This window comes from Gallus gallus, chromosome 5, assembly GCF_016699485.2.
Source record: "Gallus gallus isolate bGalGal1 chromosome 5, bGalGal1.mat.broiler.GRCg7b, whole genome shotgun sequence".
NCBI lineage: Eukaryota > Metazoa > Chordata > Aves > Galliformes > Phasianidae > Gallus > Gallus gallus.
The window spans coordinates 54988544-55011772 of record NC_052536.1 but is presented as its reverse complement, the minus strand read 5'-3'; the positions used below and the strand labels follow the sequence as shown (position 1 = coordinate 55011772).

The following is a 23229-nucleotide window of genomic DNA, read 5'->3' as shown; positions in this document are numbered from 1 at the left end:
ACAAACTTTGTTCTGTGTTTTTTTTAAGCCAACACTTCTTAGGCTTTGAAGCATGAAACAAGTAAGCCCCATAGAGAATGGTATTTTTAGCTCCCAGGATCACATGATGTGCCAATAGCTTCTGTCAGGATCATCAGTCTTGCAAATTTAAATTGATTGAAGTAATAAGAGGACTTGGCAAACATACCGAGTTGAAACTTATGGAAGTCCAACATTTCTCATCACACAGCATGAATTAAGCACAGTTCTCTTTATTTATAAACTCCTAAACGATTCATATTGCCAATGCTGAAAAGAGCTGAGAAATGCTTTGCAACACAGTGAAGCTTTTTTTTTTTTTTATGTTAATTTATCAACACAGCAGTTAGCTTCTTTGTCGGCATTCTGCCCTTCCTTTCCAACTGCTTCCTTAAATCAGTCCTTTCTGCATTAAAAGCTAATCAATTCAGCATTGCACAGTAATTTCTACTACAAACCAACAGCCTGGAGTTATTCCTGCGTTGTTCTTATCCTGGATGGAAGTGGGAGGCAGCATGCAAAAGTGGCAAAATACAACAAAATACTCTTCCAAGCCCAGACTTACACTGATCACAGACAGAACAGTCAGAGAAAAACCTGAGAGATCTCCTCTGGATTTCTTCATTGTGATCAGACACGATGGCCAACGCACACACAAGCATCCTCCTCACAAACACAAGAGGGATTAAGAGTAGGAAAAGCTAAATAACTGAGGATGACAGAAGAACACGTATTGGTCAAGGTCAGTGGAATTGCAAATGAAAATCAACCAATCCAAATGGTTTTCTAGGATTTTACATTGCCTTCTGTTTTAATGATTTCGTGCTCTGGGTTATGATGCAGTGACTGAAACACATAGGATGTGTTTGGGGAAAAAAAAAAGAGGAAAAAAAACCACACAGGCCAGATTTTCTTCTTAAATGCACCAGGATAAAACTCCAACAATCCCAGTAAACTCTGTGGGTTTCCACTGAGGTAAAAGAGTTGGGAACCTCCCTATTTGCATCGTTATTCTTGAAGTACACTAGCAGAGGTAACCAGAATTTCTGATATAGGCTGACACCTTTCATTTTGAGAACATGAAAATAAAAGCTTCGTTCAGAAGTACAGTTTGTCAACTACAGCACATAATTATGCTCTCATCTAATTGCTGAAAGCAGATGTCATACAGGCAGACTCCGCTGACACAAGCTGGAGTTAGGACACACACCAAGGACAAGGAGGTAGAATATGCAGAATGAGTCTGTATGCTACAAACAAGGTTTGTGATCGTTCACATGACTAAAATAATTGTATTCCCTTTCTACTTGATCGATATCTATAGATATCCACTCTGAGCCTGAAATGACCTTCCCCTGAGCAGGGATTGACCAACTTGTGTCCACGGGGCTCCACTTTCCCACGTAGGCTTCCAGGAGCTTGGCACTGTGTCCACATTCAAGTCTGAGGTAAAAACCTTCATGTTCCCTTCCTAAAAGCCAAGGAGTCCAGCTACAGCTCAAAGCTACTCTGATTTCCCAAGGATCTGTCATAGCTTAAAGAGAAAGTAGCTGACTACTATCCAGCAGTTTTAACACGGACATTAACATCATATTCCACGTGGGTCATGTTTCTATGTATTAAATGTTGTAATATGTAATAAGGTATACTCATACATAATGTAATATAAGAGTAAATGAGGTCAGATTAAGTAATTTTAAATGTCCCTTCTGGCCTTATTGATGTCTGTGAATCACGAGCACCAGGAGCACATGAGCAGAACCAGCAGATCCCACTGCCATGCAAACAGCCAAGGGAAAGTGAGCAAGCAGCTCACTGGGCCAAGCGTGTCCAAACTCTACAAATGCCACCAGCACCACAGACAAGCAGAGATCATGATTCACAGCCTCCACATTGACTCCAAAGGAAGCACTATACACGACTGCTTGTGATACTAATAGGTGAAACTCAGCAATTTCAGAAGTCCTTCTCAGCCCATGTTTCTGGCCAGGTAGATTCTTCACTGGGAGATTTCCAGTCTCAGTAGGATTGCCATTCTCTGATGGTACCATGATGCCTGCAGCAGGCAAGCACCAGAAATGGTAGAGGCTGACCACAGTTGACACCACAGGCACTTTAAAGTTTCACATCTCATCTCGCTGGACCAGAAGTCACATGCAGCAAGGAGACCTTTGGGGCCCAAACACTAAACAGAAGAACTGCTTGAGAAATGGCCCCGGTGTACAGCTGTCCTCACAAAATTACAACAGGATCCCAGAGGATTGGTGGCATCTGAGAGGCCCCTCTACTTGTTCATTTCAGGGTTATCAAAACCCTCCTTTCCAACATGCTTTCCAGTCAGAGTTGGATATCCCATAGGAATTGTAAGAGCTACTCTAACTTACAGATAATGCTCAAGTACGTTACTCAAGACCTTGGGCAGTACTTTGATCCTCATTACATCAGCATAAGCCTGAAATCAAAGCCTATGCTGTGAAGGACTTGTCTGTAAGCAGTTAATTCAGGCTGAAGCCAAGCTGACAAATGGCCACATTTCAAAGCATGGAGGTGAAGGTGACAAGTAAGAAGGAAATATTAAAAAAAAAAAAAAGAAAAAGAAAAAAAAGTGCTTTCAACTTGAGCAAACTCTCTATATTCCACCTTTAAAAGGAAAAAAAAAAATACCCTGACTGTCCACAGGAGCTTATGGGTCAGATGCTCAAAAGCTGTACTATAAATAGACTCCAGCAGCCTTCTGAAAAGCATCCAGACATAAGAATCGTCAAACACAGACAGAGCACCTAAATATTCAGTGATCTGATTTTGAGCTCACTCACACAAGGTACACAGTGGTGGAAGGCCCCGGTTGTTGTTCTTTTTTTGATGGAGCGAGTCAGGATTTATCTAGGAGCAAGATTACTACCCCATATTTATTTCTATTTTTAATCCTTGTGATTAATAATTAATGTTACATGGCACGTTTAAGATGAGAACATATTGCTGCTCTAGATAAAACTAACAGAGCAGGCTTTCTGGCTTTTGCAGACGAAAGAGGACAACAAAGAAGCAATCTTCTCTAATTTCACACAGCAGCACTGTCTGCATGTGATCCCTAAATTAACAGTGATACTATTGCTGTGCAATAGTATATAAACTTCAGTGTTATTAGTCAGCTCTTTGCTTTTTACTTTAAAGAAGCAAACAAGCTCTGCAATAGGGCACAGAAAACCTGAATGCATCTCTGTGATCTGCTCTCTGATTCTTTCTGGTTTGCAAGTTCAGATCTGCAGAAACCATCACTGAACAAGGCAAGGTCAACAATTGTAGGCACAATGCTCATCAGGTACCTCCAAATAAGCACAAGCCAAGATCAAAATTAACTCACTTTATGTACCAGCAAGTACTGCCTATTTGCAAGCAGATACACGTGAGACAAAATGCAAAGAGAGGAAAAAATGACCAGTGGCTCAATTCTGTAGACCTGACTCAAGGCAAAACTCCCCATTAATTTCAGTGGTTTTGCTGGAGTCAGGAGTCCAGCTCTGGAGCCTTAATTGCAGCTGAATAACCAACCCACAAACAACTGTCAGCAAATCAGCACCTCTCTCTCTCGCTGTATAAGAGAGCAAGATTTTTCCTTTCATTAGCTTCTTCTCCATTCCACATGACACAGTGAATGCTTTGTGCCCAGCAGCTTCAAGTGATGGGAAAGTCACAAAGTGTTTGTCACCAGTATCAGAAACTGCACCTCAGGGGCTCAGGCTAACACAAAAACTAGATGGTTCTCAAGAAGACAGTCAATGGACAGCTGACTTACAGCAGCATTTCTGCATAGCGCAAAATGGGATTGTGGCACTCATTGCCAGAGGTTTTCATAGAGGCTAGGAATATTTTTTTAAATAGCTCAAAGTTTCAGAAGTGCTCGATAGCCTACCACTGGGAGAGGGTGTTTTGTTCGTGTCCTGTTTTGTTTCCTTACAGCATCTCCAAGCAGCTCTGCTAAATGAGGATCTTGTGCTAAACAGACTTGTGGTTGAAGATTCTGTGAGCAGTAACGATACCGGTTCCAGGAGCCCCACAACGACACCAGACTGTTAGCTCCAAAACATTAACTTCTAGCTTTCAAAATTATTTATTAAAAATAATAATAAAAGAAAAAGCTGACAGTTTGATCAAACAGTTATCACATAAACCACGCACTGCAACAGTCTCTGAAGGGACGGGAACAGCAGTTTTAAGATAACCCAGTTGTTATACCCTTGGGAGTTTTATGCCTTGTTTGCACTTAAACCAAAGTTAGGCCACTAGGAGTACAACTCTTCACAGGACGAGTACAAACCACCAGAAGAAAAGTCTTTAATGTATTAGCAAGAGGCCCACTGTTGTTTATGAGCTCAAAAAATGATTTTCAGAAGTTGAGGAATCAATATGATCATAGCTTACAAAGATAGGGCTTGGTATGAAGCAAGTGTTGACAAGTTCAGCTTCTTTGGCCCTTTTCCCAAGATGGCTAAAGGGAGAAATATGAAGTGGAAAAAAGCAAGTAAGAATAAAAACCACACTCCTGCTACCATTTCTAGATTTCTAGTGTGCTGGAAAGGAGATTCTCTTACACAACATAGGAATTAATACATGTTATGCCAGACCAACCAGTGGTCTGCTCCAACTTTACCCCCATCACTCATCCTCACCCTCACGCCCTTCAGTGTCTACTTACAGTTATTCAGACTTTTCAGACATGGGTTGACATCGGTTTTGAATCCCAGTCCCAGAACCCTTCAGGCCTCACATGGCCACAGCTGCAACTCTTGGTCCAACTAGAGTGTTTTCATGCAGAGTGATGAAGGAGATGTTTGTACCCATCTGTTGTTTTAAAGACTATTCTTGGCTTCTCAAGGCCACAGCACAGAAGGCAGCAGTCCAGATGGCCTGGATAGGAAAATTTCAAGCAATCTTCTTCATATTCCTAAATTCATTAGTTTAATGGGACCGTGAAATACTATTCTTGCGGTATTTAACCAGTTTCCACTTCACTATTTATTTGGCCTCCTGTAATTTGCTATGTAGGTTCATTTTTCAATCTATAAAAGATCAGGGCCAGGTCTACAGAGCACTCAGGTCTAACTCCAAATGGTACCTGAGCCTTTGCTTCCCATATACCACATCTAAGGATGTCACCATCTGTGAGCAATATGCTGAGATGACTTCACTTGCAAAATGCTGGCAAAACACTGGAGAGAAGTATCACAGAACAAGTTACAAGGATCATTTCAAAGTCATTGCCAAGTTTGCCAACACGTTTTTCCTCATTATCTGCTAAAGTTCTGCCCTTGATAATCTCTAATATAGGCAAAAATTAGAAATTTATCTTAACATGAATTTCTAGTTCTTAGTAAAGAAATGCAGTATTTTGTATGTGTCTCAGCAGTCACTGCTCTGCAGAACAATATATCCTGAAGAATAACAAGACAGCACTGAACAAAGGTTTGTTTGGAACTTCTGTATCTAGAGGGATAAATCAACAATTTGGTCTGATGATATACCCAGGAAAAAAGCACTGATGTCAGCTCACTGTCAGTTATGTAGGCAGTTAATGCTGCAACAAGAATTTCTGACAATTCTAGGAAGGTACAAGAAATTCTGAAAGAGCAGAAAACCAAACTTAAGTTGAAAAATACATATGAGCAGCTGGAAATAACAGGGAGGCTGTCCACAGTTCCCATTAAAGACCTAACAGTCAAAGGGGCTACACAAGAGGAAATGAGGAGGATGATCATCAAAGGGTTATCAAAACTAAGTCACATCACATTAATGTTGTTTCTTTCTGTGGAAGAGTAACAGGTTTGTGAATAGAGAAGGACAGGAGAATTACAGTGGGTGGAAAAGTGTTCATGAACCAAACCTGGAGTTGCTATCAATGCCTCACTGTTAAACAGAAAGACAGTAAGTGAGGGTCCTTTCACCATTTGTTATTTCCGTAATAGGTAGATTGATCACAATGTCTAAATTATGTGAAACAGGGAAGCTAGGAGTATGTTGGATAGAAAACGGAGTGATGTTAATAACCTTGAGAAATCACCCAGGAAAAAATAAATTCTTAATGAAAATGAAAGGCTATTCCCAGCTAGAGCACAGGGCCAGAGAATCAGATCAGGGAAGAGCCACAGTTTTCTAGAGGAGCACTAGGAGTTGAGAGGAATCCCCAACGTGATGCTGCCTTACCTACTGCTGCCAACTTGAGACATAGAAGTAACATGGATAATCCATAGTGCTACAGAAACTAAGCAGTTCTTCTCTGCTGGTGAGACCTTAACTGAAGAGCTGAGTCCAGAGTCTAATTTGAGGAACGTGGTTTTAAGAAGAGTGTATGCTCACTATGCAGAGCCCAGAAGGAAGAGAAGTTAGGCCAATTTCTACAAAGCGTGGCTCTATGTATAATGAGTTGAAGGATGGCCTTTGAGGTCCTTTTCAACCCAGGCCATTCTGTGATTCTGATTCTGTTAATTGGGTTTGTGCAGTACAGATGAAGGAAAACAAAACAAAGGTAGTTAGATCTGTTGTATACTGCTGCAGAGGAAGAGATTTTCCATGTAAAAAGTAACTAGCACAACTATGCAAACCATAGAACCATGCAAAGGAAAAAGCAGCAACCAAACAACATTTAGCCATGAGGAAATAACACAGAAACTACAACAGGCTACCTCAAAGGACAGTCCATCATCTCCACCACTGATGTTTTCAAAAAGGATCAGATAAGCATCTGTGAAGAACGACATGAGTGAGCCTGCTCATTAGGGCAGATGCACCAGCTATATCTCCATAGCTACTCCAGCTCTGTAATACTCTCAGACACTCACTGCTCAACCCAGGCATTTCACCAATGAGATTTTTTAGAAACTGCCAAATCTCTGACATTTCATTCAGATAAAACTTTTCCTGACCCCGGAACCTGGAGCAACAATAACAATGTCAAAGACCACATCAAGTTCTGCCACTCTTCATCATGTAACTTCATTGGAGAGCAAAACCTTATTCAATCTGGGTAGCAACCCACTTGAGAAAGAAGACCACAGCAGATTGAGTCATAATTTGGATACCTGTCTGTAATTTTGTCAAGTTTTAGGACTATCTTTATGGTTCTACACTTGCATACGATCTCCACAATTACTTTAAAATGTTCTGCTGTAATGGAACAATCAGAGGCAATTATGGAAGGTCAGAGAAAGAGCAGGCATAACACATTCTGTTAGCTCCTTCTAATAGTTCATGATGCGGAGCTTTATTAATGTGTCTGGGACAGGTCAACCAGCCCACTTCAGAAATACCACTGCTACTCAGGGAATGGCACAGAAAGGATTCACAGCTTTCAGATCTGCCTACAGAAAGGCAAGGAAGATGGCTTGCAAAGAAGTCAAAAGGAACTGGAAACATTTTCCCCTCGGTGAACTCAGGGCATGCATCACTGAAAGCACAGGTCCTGTGGCAGAAAGATTAGGGTATCCTTTCCTCCATCCAGAGAGACAAAGTTGTCTTCATCCAGATTTGCACCAAAGACTGCAACTCCAATTAATCCAGCTCTGAGCAGCTCCTTGCTCACTTTGATCAAGCACTGCAAAGCAGTTGGACAGAACAGTAACCACTTTCTAACCGTATGTAGCAAAGATTGTAAACGCAGCTGTGCTTAACTCCACTCATCCAACTGGACATGAAGACCTGAATGAATCGACACCAGGGCCAATATCCCCAAAACAGGCTGAGGAGGAAATCCAAAACTTTATTCTCTGCTTATCACACACATCCATCCCAGGCAAGGGCTGGTTCAGATTTATGAGCTGGTTCTCCTTTTTGTTTGATTCACTCAACAATAGTCTACTCTCCCTGCTTCTTGTACTTTTATGCTCCAATGGAGAAGGTAGAGATGCCTCTGCATCTCCACTGCTAGAAGATCGCCCAGATGACAAGGAGCATCTGATACTGAGCCACACTTCACATTAAGGACACGTTTATGAAAAACTGTGTGAACAAGTTACTAATTACATCCTTAACAAGCAAAATCAGAAGATCACCAAAGAATGTCTTTAAATCCATCAACTCACATGCTGATGTGCTTCCAATCACTTGTTTGTATGTCTGAGACCTTGACATCCATCAGCACTTGCTGAACATTTATGGAGACCAAACAGTACATGTGAACACCATGAAGCAGTGGGTGGTGCATCTCAACAGGGGCAACAGTGGGTCACCACTGCTGGTGCAGATTTGTGCCAGGATGGTATGCAGGCTCTTGTTCATTGCTGGCAAAAATCCAGAGCAAACTGTGAAAAACTGTGTTCAAAAACAGTGTTTTTTAGCTAAGGATTTGTTCTATCAAATAGGTGTTATTGTGTTCTTTGTAGCTATTGTAGTTTCCATAAAAACAAATAGGAAGCATTATTTTCAGAGTGACCTATGTACAATTACAGTTAACCTATGATTTTTAAGGTCCCTACCAACCTGAGCCATTCCATGATCGCCCACAGCCTTTTGCAGGTAGATATCAGCAAGTTGCAGCCTCATTCACAGCATATCACATTCTAATTCAAAACTGTGAAACCCACAGGACTTGCTAGGACTAGCTCTGCACAGAACTGCCAAAGCGCTGTGTTCTCTAACTAGGAGTCGTCTTACATCCACAAAGCTTAGAGCACGAACAGAGCAAATTTACCTCTACCCAAAGACTAAACTTCCAGGCAAGAAGTTAAAGTCAAGTTAGTCTAGAACTCTGCCAACAATGGAAACTCATTAATTGCTCGTGCTGCACCTGTGCATCCATCACCATCCCTAAAACTTGCACCACAAACTCTGCTCCAGTCTCCATTTCTGATATTGGTGCCAGAAATTGAACGCAGACAAAGTGATTTAGAAGTGTCCCAGACTATTGCTGCTCTCAGGCTATTTAGGCTTCTCCACACCCTCTGCCAAAGTAGAGAAAGCCAGCTCTAATTTGTTGACCAGCTGCAACACTTATTTGCCAGTATCCATCAGTACTGGATCACCACTTAATAGAGCTCTATAGGCAGCTCTAATTCAGCCCTTTCCAGGCACTGTAAAGAATGCAAGCAGCGCAGACAAGTTGCACCGCTAGGGCTCAGCACAGCTACACACAGCAGCCATCACTTGTCCTTGCTACACTTGGGGGGGGGTTTAAGCAGCAAAGAAAGGGGATCATAGAATGGCTTGGGTCAGAAGTGACCTCAAGGATCATCAACCTCCAACCCCCCCCCCCTGCAGGCAGGGCCACCAACCTCCACATGTAATACCAGCCCAGGCTGCCCAGGGCCCCATCCAACCTGGCCTTGAACACCCCCACGGATGGACGGGGCATCCACAGCCTCTCTGGGCAGCTGTTGCAGCACCTCATCACTCTCGTAGTAAAGACCTTCCCCCTGACATCCAACCTAAATCTTCCCTCCTTCAGCTTCAAACCATTTCCCCTTGTCCTGCCATTATCTACCCTTTCAAAGGGTTGACTCCCCTCCTGCTTATAGGTTCCCTTTAGGCACTGAAAGGCTGCAATGAGGTCACCCCGCAGCCTTCTCTTCTCCAGGCTGAACAAGCCCAGCTCCCTCAGCCTGTCTTCATATGGGAGGTGGTGCAGCCCTCTGATCATCTTTGTGGCCCTCCTCTGGACCCTCTCCAACAGCTGCCTGTCTTTCTCGTATTGGGAGCCCCAGAATAACTAAGGACAACTATGAATAACTAAGTTTGGGCTCTCTTATCAGGACTCCCTGCCCAGTTTTTCCTTTGTGCTGAGGGAGCTCAAAGAGCCAGCCCAGGGAATCCAGCTGGCAGCACCTGACTGTAAACTTGCTCACATGGTCTCTGCCTGCAAGGAATCTCTCCAAACCTGTAATATAAAAGCAGGAGATAGCTTCATAAGCCACCTGCCATAGATGTGCAAACATTATCTCATTATCAGCCACTCCTTTGCACTTAGGCTTATGAAACAAGACCTCCATACTTCACCTCCAAAGCAGAGCAGTCATCCAATCCAACGGTGTTACATAAATGAGCTTCACATCAGTGGGGAAAGCTAATAGATTTTGTAGGTCAGTGCTTCTGGCAGATATTTCTCTGAAGACCACGTTGCAAGTTCAAGGGGGGAAAAAAAAGCATTCCTCAACTAGATTTCTGAAGGCAGAGTCCAGTAAAACTTAATGAGAGTGAGGAAAAACCAGGAGAAAGATCTCCATTGATTTGTTGTAAGCTGACCTGAAAGTGTTTCAAAAATTCGGGGCATGCGAGGACAGAAAAATATTCTAGCAGAGAACAACTCAAAAATAAAAATAGCAGCAGTGGCTAAGAGCAGTTCTTCAAAGGGATGTCAGACTTTACAATACTTTGTGCAGCAGCAACTAAAAAGGCTTCATGTTGTCGCTACATGGCAATATTAAAAAACAGCACTCATTTCTTTGGGAAAAAAAAAAAAAAGAAGCACAGAGCACAGTAATAAAACACAACCAAGGGAAATCTGCTTTAAATCCTATTTAGAAAACCCTGAGGCATTTTTCCTTGTTCACTGCGGTCAACACAATGTCAAATTCTAATTTTCAGCACAGGTCAGAAACGTTACAGCTGGCAGTTGGATGCATGGCGTGAGTGACAAAAATAATTTCTAGGAACTTGGCTTTTAAATAAACAGAAGCGGTGGCAATTCTCCCTTGTTTTTGGTGGTTATTGTTGTTGTTTAACTTATTTTCTCGATATAAGCGTTAGAGGGAGTATTAAACTTGCTGTAAGAACAAACATAATGCTTTCTTGCTTTCTGTGATTCCTTTTGCACAGCAGTGCCTGGGCTCTTAAAGAGCCAAAATATCTGAAAATGACTGCAGAGCCCTCTATTTCCCTAACCTGCAGGGAAGAGGGGAAAGTCTACTTTTCATTCTGCAGGCACCAGGACATATTTGTGAGCCTAATAACATCCTTGCAAAGTAGATAAAATATTATGCATTATCTCTACATTACATCAGCAAAGATATAGAGGCCCAATCGTCAGCCACCGGTTTTCTGCAAGTACAAAATTAACCCTGGATTTATTATTTCAAATAAGAAGAGATGATCATTATGAATATTTTATAACATTTTCTGTAGCCTTAATAAAACAACTTTGTTCTCTCCATTTCTTTTTTAAACTGGAAAGGGTTCACAGCCATTGCCTGGGAGGCTCTACAGGCTGTTACCAATAGCGTGGCTCTGGAAATTAATATTTTATTCATTGAATTTCAGATGAAAACCTGAGACTGTCCTGTAGAAATGTCTTATTGTTTTTACTGCATCATCTCAAAGATCCAAACAAAGAGAGGTGCATTACCCTATGACTCCTGGCATTCCAGTACATTCAGGAAAAGCAGGCAAATGGAGTGAAGGCTGCATGTCACTCATCAGTATCCTACCCATGTGCTGGAATGAATAATGGAGCAAAGAACGTGTTTGCTTCAGAGTGTGCTTATTTACCTTTATCAGGCCAATATTTTGTTTTCCTCCTCTCCTTCTATCTCCATATATTCTTGGAGCCCTCTCCAAATTTTCATGGGTGTTATCCTCATTCATCAGTTGAAGTAACAGCAGCAGCAGAAAACTGCAGTGAAATGGACAGTTGCATTCCTACAGATTTTGGTCTTTTGACCAGATTTGCCAATGCTTTGAAAGCAACTAAACAAAGTCATGGAAGAAATATCCATCAAAGGCTACTAAAATAGACACAGACGTAAAACTTCCCAAGGCACAGATCAATCAAAGATGAAGACATACCAGGAAACTGAATTATGTGGAGTCCTCAGTAGAAGAGGGATGTGGACCTGTTAGAGCACATCCAGAGGAAGGTCACAAAAATAGTCCCAGGGATGGAATAACTTCCTTACGAGGACAGGCTGAGAGAGCTGGGGCTGTGCAGCCTGGAGAAGAGAAGGCCTTGGAGAGAGCTGAGAGTGGCCTTTGGGTATCTAAAGGGAGGCTATGAGAAAGAAAGGGACAGGCACTTTAGCAGGGGCTGTTGCGATAGGACAAGGGCAAATGGTTTTCAACTAAAAAAAGGGGAGAATTAGACTGGATATAAGGAGGAAGACATTTATACTAAGAGTGGTGAGGCAGTGGCACAGGCTGCCCAGAGAAGTGGTGGGTGCTCCCATCCCTGCAGACACCCAGAGGTCAGGCTGGATGGGCTCTGAGCATTTGATGGAGCTGTGGGTGTCCCCATTCACTGCAGGGGGGTTGGACCAGATGGCTTTTAAGGGTCCCTTCCAACTCATTCCAACAATTCAGTCATTCTATGATTCTACGCTGCTCTGCACATCTCCTGTTGACCTCTGTCTGAAGCTGGATGTGAACTAGATGTTCTTCCGGTAAGACCCCAAAAATGTTACTAAGTACACTTCTTCAACAGTGAGCTACCCTTACAGCTTTCCTATTATGGGAGAAACAAGAGGTCTATCTTTTTCCAGCTGGTCCATTTTCGCCTGGTCCATCACACTACTTTGTCTTTCATGCTCTCCTATGAAGGTTACTCAAATTCCGTCAATAGACTGAAAGTTACAGAGAGAGGGGTTAGGGACAGGGACATCATGTTCACATAAGCCTTGTCTCCTTATGAAACCAGGTTAAAAAAATCCACAGATGAAGAGTTACAAGACATTCTGTAATCTGCTTTTAAAACACCCCGGAATGAGGTGCAAAGTCCTAACAGGGCACACGCGGATGTGTTTGACAAGGAGCAAGTGCTTACATTAGGCAAAACAGCATCATCTTTAAAAAATGCTTCCACAATAAGAAGAGACCCGGCAGCAACTCCAAAAGCAGGAACGTGCTCTCTCATAGAACTACCACAAGACACAGGGACATTCTTTTTAAAATCAACCCTTTTTACTCTCTTCCAGACCTTAACAGCCTGCTACAAAAATACCATAAATTATAGAGTATGAATGATGTCAAAGCCTGCTCTCAGAGGGAGGCTGCGAACAGTAATCATGCATTCTGCAGTTTGGGAATACACAGACAATTTCTGGTCACAGCTTATAAAAAAGAAGACCGTGCAGATCAAAGGCACCAAATACATTTCATTTAGATCTTCTCTTCGACCAGCCCAATTTGATGCTCAGACACAGGGAGAGAAGGGAAGCTGACAGGATGAAAAGGGAATGTCAGGACCAAGTAGAGTAGCTTAAGCCACTGAAATACAGAGAGTAAATGCTGTAGAAGACTGATTATCAAGGTACTGTGTTGAAACTGCACTGCATTTGTCCTGCTGGCTTCCAGAGGCTTGTCCCTGAATACCTGAATGGTGCAGGAGATAATGACCATAATCCTCAAATGAAGACATACAAATCTTTTCCTCACGCGCATAAAGGATGTATGGCAATTCAAACAGCCCACTGCCAGCTTTAAACCACAGTACCTGTCCGCCTCCCACAGAGGGAAACAGAAATATTTGGGAACAGAAACCAAACAGAATGACTTGTTTCACTCAGCCACACACTGTCTACCACTCACAGGGAGGATGTGAAGGGCAGTCATTAAACAGCCACATTATTTTCCTGCTGCACTGTTATCTTGCCAAGTAACACAGCATTAGGGTCGTTTTTATCCCAGGGGGAGGGAAAGAAGAAGAAGAAAAAAAAGCAGAGGAAATACCAGAACATGGATGCTGTTTTGCATTAAAGTAAATATGAACCCAGACAACTGAGGTCTGTCCCTTACTGTTACTTGTCTGGCAAACCTGAGACCCCTGCTCAGGTAGGAGTCCAAAACCAACAGCTGTTAGCGCTGTGCCAAGTGATAGTGACGGATTTCTTCTACCCTGCATTCCCTTACACAAGGTAAATATGAGAGCTCTGCTTCCCATTTTGTTTACTTTACCACCTTAAACCAGGAAGCTCCAAAGAACGTCTTACCTCCTCAAAGTGCTATGAAACTTCACTTCACTCTATAAATATTTTACAACAATAATGATCAAGGGGCACATTTTCAAAGAACAGGCTCTAAAAGTTATATCCACAAAATGTGAGAGCACTGCAGCTAAATTGCAAGCACACACTCACCACAGAAGCATTTCACAGACTCACAGAATCACAGAATGGCTTGGGTTGGAAGGGACCTCAAGGATCATGAAGCTCCAACCCCGCTGCTGCAGGCAGGGCCACCAACCTCCATATCTAATACCAGCCCAGGCTGCCTAAGGCCCCATCCAACCTGGCATTGAACACCTCCAGGGACAGAGCATCCACAGCGCTTGCCTTACAAACTTTGGCCCTCAAACAGCCACTGTTGCATACATGCACAGTGTGAATCACCAAGTTTAGGCATGCTCCCTAGAGCCTTCCTATTCCAGCTGAATTTTCTGAGCCCACAGCTGAGGATGCCCGTCTTCACAAGGATTCAGTTGCTCTGAACTGGCTTCAAAGCAGATGTGCACAAAGGCGCTGCAAAGACTCTACCTACAAATAAAGTTGTCCTGATTTCATCAAATTAACCTCCTTTCCAAAGCTGAGTGTGTGGAAACAAACAGGCTGCACTGGAAAACCCAACTCCAGACCAATCCATGCCCATTATCCAAGAGTACCCCCAAGAGGAGTGGCAGAAGGCAGGCCTGGCACTGGACAGGTCACCTCCACAGGACGCACAGCTGCACTCCAATACAGCTCGACTACATTCTTCAGCTAAAAAACAACTTTCCTTTCTTCTTCCGAAGCTTTTTCAACACATATGGAAAACAGCACTTCTTTAGTGACACTCCAGACACTTCATCCGTCCAAACTGTCTCTTTGGAAATATTCTTAAAACATTTAAAGTTTTCTTCTTACCTAAGTCTCCACTTTTTTCTTTTTCTTCAACACATCCTGCTCTGGAAAGAAGAAATGATAGAGAACCAGGAAACTGGTTCTTCCTTCCCATCTTCCCAGTAAACACTAAGTTCAATCATTTTCCACCTACTCTTTATGTTACCAACCTCGCCTGGTATGGAGAAGTGAGTAAGCATTTTCCCATATGCAGAACCAATTCTCCTCAATTAGAAGTGCAAGCCATGCTATGGAAACACCACGCAGAATTCACCTTCCTACCATCCATGCTGTTTGCACTGAAGAATTTCCTCTGGGGGAGCAATGGGATGCATCCCACTCGCACACAAGCTACTACAAATTCTAGCCCCTGTAACACACCATACAACAGGTTATTTCTGGCACTGCAAAGAAAAACCCCAATCTGCACCCACACAGCTCCAGGGCTGCAGATTCCACATGGTAAGTTTTGTGTAAGAAATTAAAGTCTCGGGTTTTAGACATATGAAGGAAAAGAGATGCAACAACCGCACTAGAAGATGCCCTTTTACTTCAAGATGCTGAACATAAATCACATTGTGTTGAATTAATGCAATCACTTTTCTGTTTCCAAACACAGTGACAAAGAACATGTGTTCTAGCCCTGTCTCTTGCTTATCTTACACAGTGCAGGATTTCAGTATTGTCCTCAGACACCCAGGTATACGATACCCATTAGCAGTAATGGACCTGCATAGTTATGTCCCTATGAATGATACGAAAAATCAGTCCCCAGCAGGAAACTGTCTTTCAGTGAGGTGCACAGCATCTCCAAGTACTCCATTAATAACAATAAAGGTGTGCATTAGTCCTCACCAAAAACATCCCTCAGAAGACTTGGTCTCTGTATCTTGCTTCAGCAGGTAACTGCTCAAGCAACGCTGTGTCAGTCCCATCAACACCCACTTCCCAGTCGCAAAGATAGTTGCAATGCCAGCACAAAGAGCTGTGAGGTTGGCCTCACACTACTATTTCCTTCTCATTGTGGATGGAGAGATCATTGCCAGTGGTTTTAGTGTAATCATATTTACCCATGAGATGCAAGGATGGTGCTTGCCTCCCCTCTCCCTGGCTAAGAGTAAAACTGGAAATTAAAGTAGACTTAAACAGGCATGGGAGCCTGCACCAGCCAAAATAGATGGGACGCCTCCAAGACAAGGAACTGCTCTGAGGTCACCAGAAAGCACCAGGAAACATCTCCCACCCTGGGGCCGAACCCTACTCCCCCTCCTTAGCTCGTAAGTGAATCAGAAAGGACAACTGAGACATTTCTTGCTACCTCACTCTGGTACACCTGATCCAGACAGTGAATGCAGGAAAGGGCAAGTGTATTTTACCAACAATATTTGCAAGTGAAGTCTGGGAAGAATCAGTTTTCCTAAAGTAATAACAGAAAGGTCTTCTCTGCATGGCAGATATACTGAGAGCCTGTGATTGAACTCATGCTGCATGCCTTTGAATAAATTCACTCTTGTCACTCAAAGTGCTGGGGATGCTCCCACTTACAGCTCTGTCACTGCTGTGTGAGCAGTATCCTGCTTATGGGCCAGGCACAGCGTTACAGATCTCATCTTTGTCCTGTGGCAGGCCCAAAAACACAGCCAACAGGGTGTCCCACTGCACCTCACTGCAGGAAAAATAAGGGATTTTCCTTCTTCGTAGAGCTGGTCCAGTTTCTGTTGGTGAGTAATTTAAGCAGTCAATTAAACACTTCACTTTTTTTCGCCCCAATCCTCTTTGCACACTCGCCACAAAAAGACAGATTTTTTTTTTCCAGGCATTTTCAATATTTATTATGGCAATCATCCAGCAGCAGGTTTGTAAGGAAAAACTCCTGCCACCCGTTGTTCAACAACCAGCAAGCCACAAATTCACTTTCATGGGTGAATGACTATGCAGGTAGTTGAGCAAAAGTCCATCCGTTTCCAAATGCGTAGAAGACATTATTGCAAACTTTCTAAAATACCTAATTAAAAAATACAAATAAAAAAAGTGTAAGCTTGAGAAAGACAAAAGCTTGCTCAGAACCATATGGCACTTTGTAATATTATTTTACCACATTTAACCAAGATCAGAGCTGCAACTATTTGTCTATGTGAATGGGGAAAGCAACCTAAGGGAATATAATTCAAGGGAAGGAGTGCTAGGCCAGTCAAAATAAGGGCTGTATCTTCTGTGCAATCCAAAAGAAAAAGCTGAAAAGCATCTCTAAGCAACCTTAGGGGCAGGTCAGGTTCAGCTCAAAGCCTACCGTGTGGTCACCAGCACTGGAAGAGATTGCTCCATCGAACATTATGTCTTGCTCCGTGCAATCTCTGGCAAATTAACATCTCTCTCCCCTACCTTACCATCTCAGATTCCTCTGCCAAATAGGAGTATTTTTTCTCTAAGTCCTGGCAAACTTATTTATGAGACATCTTTACAGCTTGGAAACTAATTCTTGTTTAGATACATAAGACTGGGAGAGAATTTTTGGCCATTAATTCCAGCCCTCTGCTAATTTTCAGCCTTAATTTATTCATGGACCGTTCATACCCATTTGTATACGTGCCAACATGCTGTTTCAGTTTAAATAACTCCTCTTTCCTACATCTCCCTGTTTGTCTTCCCAAGATGTATTTGCAGCAGTGGCCACATTCCCATCTTGGCTGGCCCAAACAAGCCAAGCTCTGAAATAAACTTTTTCCAGATAGGCACGTATCTCAAGTCCCTGAAGCCCAAACGCTATCAGCTGGCACAGGGGCTGCTGTTGCTAGCTGAAATAGTCCTCAGACCTCCTTAACTCACACAGCATCTGATTCAGGCACCATTGCCTCCGTTCCAGGTTCCCCAGCTCAAAGAAACCACCCAAAACTTCAAAGCCCCTTTCCTCAACTGCTGCTTTCCAGTCTGTCCCATTGTGTGTGCTCTGTGTGGAGAAACCGAGGGGTCTGGGAGCTGCTGGCGAAGCAGGAGGGTGCCTCCAGTAAATAGGCTGAGACTTTGTTCCTCTCACTGAAGTGATGAGCCACCAGGAGGGCACAGTGTTCAGCAAGCATGGAGATGATCTCTGTCTGCCATGTGATTCGTACTGCAGCAGAGCTGCTGGCAACAGCTGCTGTAATAGCCAGGAAAAAATTCCCTCTGATGTTTTGGAGTTGGATTTCACCTCTATGGCCTTCTACTGTGTTCAGGGAGCAGGAAAGCTGAATTGTCAAGCCTCTGATACTGGCTCAGCGTGCCTATAATCCCAGTTTTATTAAGCAAAGCAATTAAGCATGGACTTAACTTTAAACACGCTGTCAAAGCCCAGTGGCTTAGCACAAGTTCAGACTTAAGCAGATGCTTAAGTTCATTGCTGACTTGAGGCTTACCTTGTCAAATGAAACCACAAAACCTTGCTTGAGCTGCTCTAGCCGAGTAATGATACCAAAAGTCCATTCCCTACAGCAAGTGTGCTACTGTGAGGGGCAGGTTCAGCATTTCTCCCAGCTCCAAGCCCTGCTAAGGACAGAGCTGTGACAGCACCCCAGCCCTGCAGCAGATGCAGGTGATGATGTGGCCGCAGTAGGGGTGCTCAGCCAGGGCCACGCTGCATGTCCCATCACTGCTAGTCATTGACAGCAGCCTCTGCTTCCAGCAGCTTGCACAAGTCTGGGGTAGTATCAAGGCAGTGCTGAAGAAGAGAAGGGGGCTTGAAGCAGCATGGGGGAATGTTAAAATGAAGAAGCCCCCGCTGTAGGCTGGTATTCAGAGCCTTTTGGGATGAGATGCAGACCTCCAGACCCAAACAAGAGCAGAGGGAAGGGTGGAAATAATCTTTGAGACAAGCTCCCCAAGTAAGAAAGATAAGGTGATGGATCCTGTGAAGAACCAGGAGCACAAGTGCAGCCGCTGCAGTTTCATTACCATTACGGTGTGGTTGTCTGAGCCAGAGAAAATGGTGCTCCAAAAACCCAGCTCTGCAATGCTAGCAGCCAGGACAGCACCAACCTGACTTGGAGGTGAACTTGGTGAAACTGATGGAGATGAGAGATAAGAAAGTTCAGCTGGAACAGTTTTAATTCAGAGGTAGGCACAAAAAGGTTGTTAGTTCAGACTGGAAGGAGAGGAACTTTGTGTCATAAAACCAAGAATGCATTCAGAGATGAAAGTCAGATGAGGTAGCATTTGGAAAGAATCAAAGGGAGAAAAAAAAAGCCAATATATACTCTTAAGAATGGAGGCACTAAATATGATTGTATTAGCAGTAAAAAGAAAAATGAGAAATTATGGCAAAGGAGAGGGAATGGGGACAAAGACTGGTGCCTCTGTTCTATGCCAGCACAGAATCAACGTTTATGCCCTGGGAAATTAAGGAGTAACTCTGAGGAAATTCACTGGAAGAGAGACAAGCTGTTACAGAACTTCCTCAGAGTTACTTCATAAACACACAGAAGCCAGATACCTCATATATACATACTCTGTATATTATTAATGCAGGAACTGAGGGACCAAGCCATATGCCCAAAGATAGAGGGTAACCGTGATCAGGAACCATCCTTTTGATCTGTGGAAATGGTGGGAAAAAGAAAAAAAAAAAGCACAAAACACCATGTCTTGCTCCACTGCCAACACCTTATTATGCAGGATATGTTCTTTTGCTACATACATGGCTGCAAATACCACCAGATCAAAACCCATGCTTCCCCTTAATCAGATGGCTCACAGAAGTAAAGAAGCTGCTTTCCTTCTCTAACGGCTTTTTTAAGGATAAATAAAATGATAAAAGTGCTTGACTTGTAATTAACAGAATCATATGCACGCTTTGAAGTAGGTTAGCGCACAAAAATACTGAAGAAGCAAAAGAAGAAATACTCCAGTTCCCTTAAAATCAGCCAGTCAGCACTACAGACATTCGATGTTAGATCTCCTGACCATTTGTGATCAGTTCTTAGCCTTCACGCAGAACCTTAAGCATGCTCTCCTGCTGAACTACACAGTGAATGCCAATTAGATAAGGGAGAGATGTAATTCACGAGCAGAATTCATAGAGCCTTGGGATCTTGGTCATTTTTCCAGGATCCACATCCCAAGAGTCAGCAGAACAACTGCTACCCACACCAGCCTTCCCCTTTTGTCCTCGCCAAGAGTCTCCCTGTCCCTATCTGGACACAGCAGGTTGTGGACAAAGAGAAGCCTCAAGGAAGGTGGCGACCAGCAGCAGAACACCACCACCCAAATACCATCCCCACCTGGTGCCCGGCCAGCTCCTAGATGAGACCTGACAGTTATCAGAGAAGCAGAAGAAGAGCAGACAGAGCAAAGCCCTCCTGGGCACAACAGCTCGTCCTCAGCTGTTCTCTTCCCAAGTACGCTTCAGACCTGGGCAGGAGTAAGGTATCAGTGTAAGGAGATAACTCCATGTGCTACACGTTTGGACATGTGGCAGAACAACAGTTCTTCTATCACTGGGAGTGGATGTAGATGCAACCTACCTGAAAGTTGGTGCACACCGCACACCACACTGCAGCTCTCCAGCAACAGGCATGGGCATGATTCAGGTGCACTAAAACTGTATTTGAATAGCAGTGACATAATTATGCCCTCAGAAATAAAACAAGAGCTCGTGTACCTTACAAATTATTTGCACAAACTACCCGTTTGAGGGCTTACACTTGGACAGAGCACAAAACAATCAGCAGAGAGAATGTCAAAAGCACTTGGAAGCAGCCACTCCTGAAGGCTATGTTTCAGCCTAGACACAGAAATGGAGTAAAATCTCCAAGTCTCCTACCACAGGACAAGCTACCCTCACTGTTTCAATGCCACGAGCCTGGAAGAGGGCTGACCCTCATGAAAGATGTCCCAAGTAAGGTAGAGCACCTTTGCGAAAACCTTAAGACATGAGATAACTTTATACACCCAAAAAATCACAGCCATGAAGAAAAGTTAAGCCATTTGCCAACTGCAAGCACTCCAAAGGACTACGATGGTGTTTACAGAACTTAAGAGACTTCCTGAAATATTGCTTGTGGTTTTGTGGGAACACATACTTCTCATTCACCTGAGGACACTTCACACTTGCAGGTCTTCTCATTAAGCTTGGGGACCACAAATCCTGTTTGTTTTCTTCAAACAACAAAACCTGAGGTACTCATCTTTCCCCTCCAGCAAAACCCCTGTCAGCACCCAGACTTCCACAGAGGTACAAAGGGCCAGGAGATATGCAATGAAATCTCTTGAATCAGCAGTTTTGTGAGCCTTCCTCTCCAGGCTCTGTTTAATTCCAAGTGGATGCAGCTTGTAGCATCTGCAGAACCTGCTCCTGGACTGAGAAAGCACCTACACCTGGGCAGTCAGTCTTCTGATGCACCCATGCAGAGACAGTCACAGTGCCAACACTCCAATTCAGGTCTGCATTTTGACAGAGAGTGGGAGTGTTGCTGCAAGCTGAAAAACTGCATTCTGCAACCAAAGCAAACTTGTGACTAAGTACAAAGCTGCTGCCCCCACCTTCCTCTGGTACATCTGTCGGGCTGCTGCAGCATGCAGGACACGACCCCACCTGGCTCAGACTCCCATGCATCCATCCCTGCAGATCGCTCTCAGCTCCTTCCCAACTACAACACAACTGACCTCAGCAAAGGGCCCTCACACCCACCGTCTCTATCACCTGCTTTATCAGCTAGCCGACACAGAATGCAATTTTATCACCAATTTTCGATGCACGGCTTTCTCCTCTCGTTTACAGAAAGCCCTCAGAGGTGTCCATCTGACAGGAGCAGCTCAGCTGTGCCGCTGTTTCCCGCTGTAGTACAGCTGGAGAGCACTGCGCTGTTCTGGAAGCAGCTCACCTCCGTTGGTTCCAAGGGGAATTCACACACGCAGAGGCAGGTGTGCTCCCCGCTGAGCCCCGCACCTCACCGCCTGCTTGGGGCTTTTCTGTTCTCCTTTCTTTTTTTGCCTTTTCCTCTTTTTTCTCCCCCTCTGCCTCCATTTCCCTTTCCTAAGCGTCGGCAAAAGTGCAAAGTAACTCTCAGACCACGGAACGGATCGGTTTCCCCTCCGCGGTATTAAAAAAAAACCGAATCGTTTCTTTCATTAAGAGGAACTTTCACCGCGGAACGGCTCCACAGAGCAGCGGGACATCCCCAACCCCACAGAAATCCGCCACAGCCCCAAACCCTCACCCGGTTAACGCGAGGCAAAGCCGGATCTCCCAATCACCCCCCACCTTTCTGGAAAAATCTGATTACTTTGGCGAGGAAAAGGAACCATCGGGGGATGCTGAGGCTCCGAGGGCCCCCACCGCCACCCAAACTTTCCCGGAGCAGCGCTGAGCTGGGAGGGAACTGAAAAGAAAGCCCCCAAAAAGGACCAAATCCCCGCACCCCTCCCGAGCGCCGCTGCAGGATGGCCGTTCCGCCCCCCCCCCCCTCCATCCCCCGCTCGGCACCTGACGGGGCGAAGCCCACCACGGAGGTAGAGGCGCGGTGGGAGCCTTACTTTTCTGGGTGGAGTAGCCCGGGTAATATCCATAGTAGCCCGTGATCCGTAAGATCCTGTCCTCGATGGTGGCCACGCCGTTGGGTGCTGCTTTCCCATCCATAGAGGGCGGGAGCCGCGCGCGGGGCGGCCGGGCGGGACGCGGAGCCGAGCCGGGCGCTGAGGAGGAGGAGGAGGAGGAGGAGGATGAAGAAGGAGGACGATGAAGGAGGAGGAGGCACGGCCGCCGCAGCTCGTGGCGGGGGTGCCTGACTCCGCCGCCTGGTGCAGGACGGGCTCCGCAGCGCCCAGCGCGGCCGCTCCCCCACCCCCCCCCTCCCGCCCGTGCCCGCCCAGCCCCGGCGCGCGGCGCTGTGCTGAAGGGAGCGGGGAGGGCCGCGTCGTGGCGGTGAAATGGTGGGCGCCAAAAAGTGAGCGGGTGCCCGGCGCGCCGAGGGGTCTCAGCACAGTGCTGTTTCCCCTTGCGTTATCACGACGGCCCCCGCTAAAGAGTCTGTCCCCTTCTTTCTTACAGCCACCCCTTAAGACGCTGAACCAGGAGCCTTCTCTGCTCCAGGTTGCACAGCCCCAGCTCACTCAGCCCGGCCTCGTAGGGAGATGTTCCAACCCTGACTGCCGTGCCCCTCGTCGGCACACTCCATGTCTCTCCATGTGGGATGGAGAGCTGCCACAGCCTGCATCCTGGAACGGGCCCACCTGCAAAGCTCAGGGAGCAAAGGTCGCTGCTGTGTGGCAGGGCTGAGGGATTGCCCCAGGAAGGCCCCGTGTGCTGGTAGCTCCAGCCTTAATGTCACTGGGAAAGGCAACCTGAAATGGTGTCTGTAAACCACAAAAATGTGGCTCTCCAGCTGCTGTAAGATCACCTAGTCCAACCAGTCACCTACCACCAGTATTGCCCACTGATCACGTCCCTCAG

General features: G+C 44.9%; 1 protein-coding gene across 2 annotated transcripts in view; it reads right to left on the bottom strand.

The window, feature by feature from the left end:
- Positions 1–22627, bottom strand: part of SLC35F4 (solute carrier family 35 member F4) — a 106245-nt gene extending 83618 nt beyond the window's left edge. For both annotated transcript variants that reach the window (XM_004936471.5, XM_004936473.5), the window contains exon 1: positions 22314–22627. In XM_004936471.5, the coding sequence (XP_004936528.1) occupies positions 22314–22416 (103 nt within the window). In that variant the 5' untranslated portion in view covers positions 22417–22627. The remainder of the gene's footprint in view (positions 1–22313) is intronic.
- Positions 22628–23229: the final 602 nt, after the last annotated feature.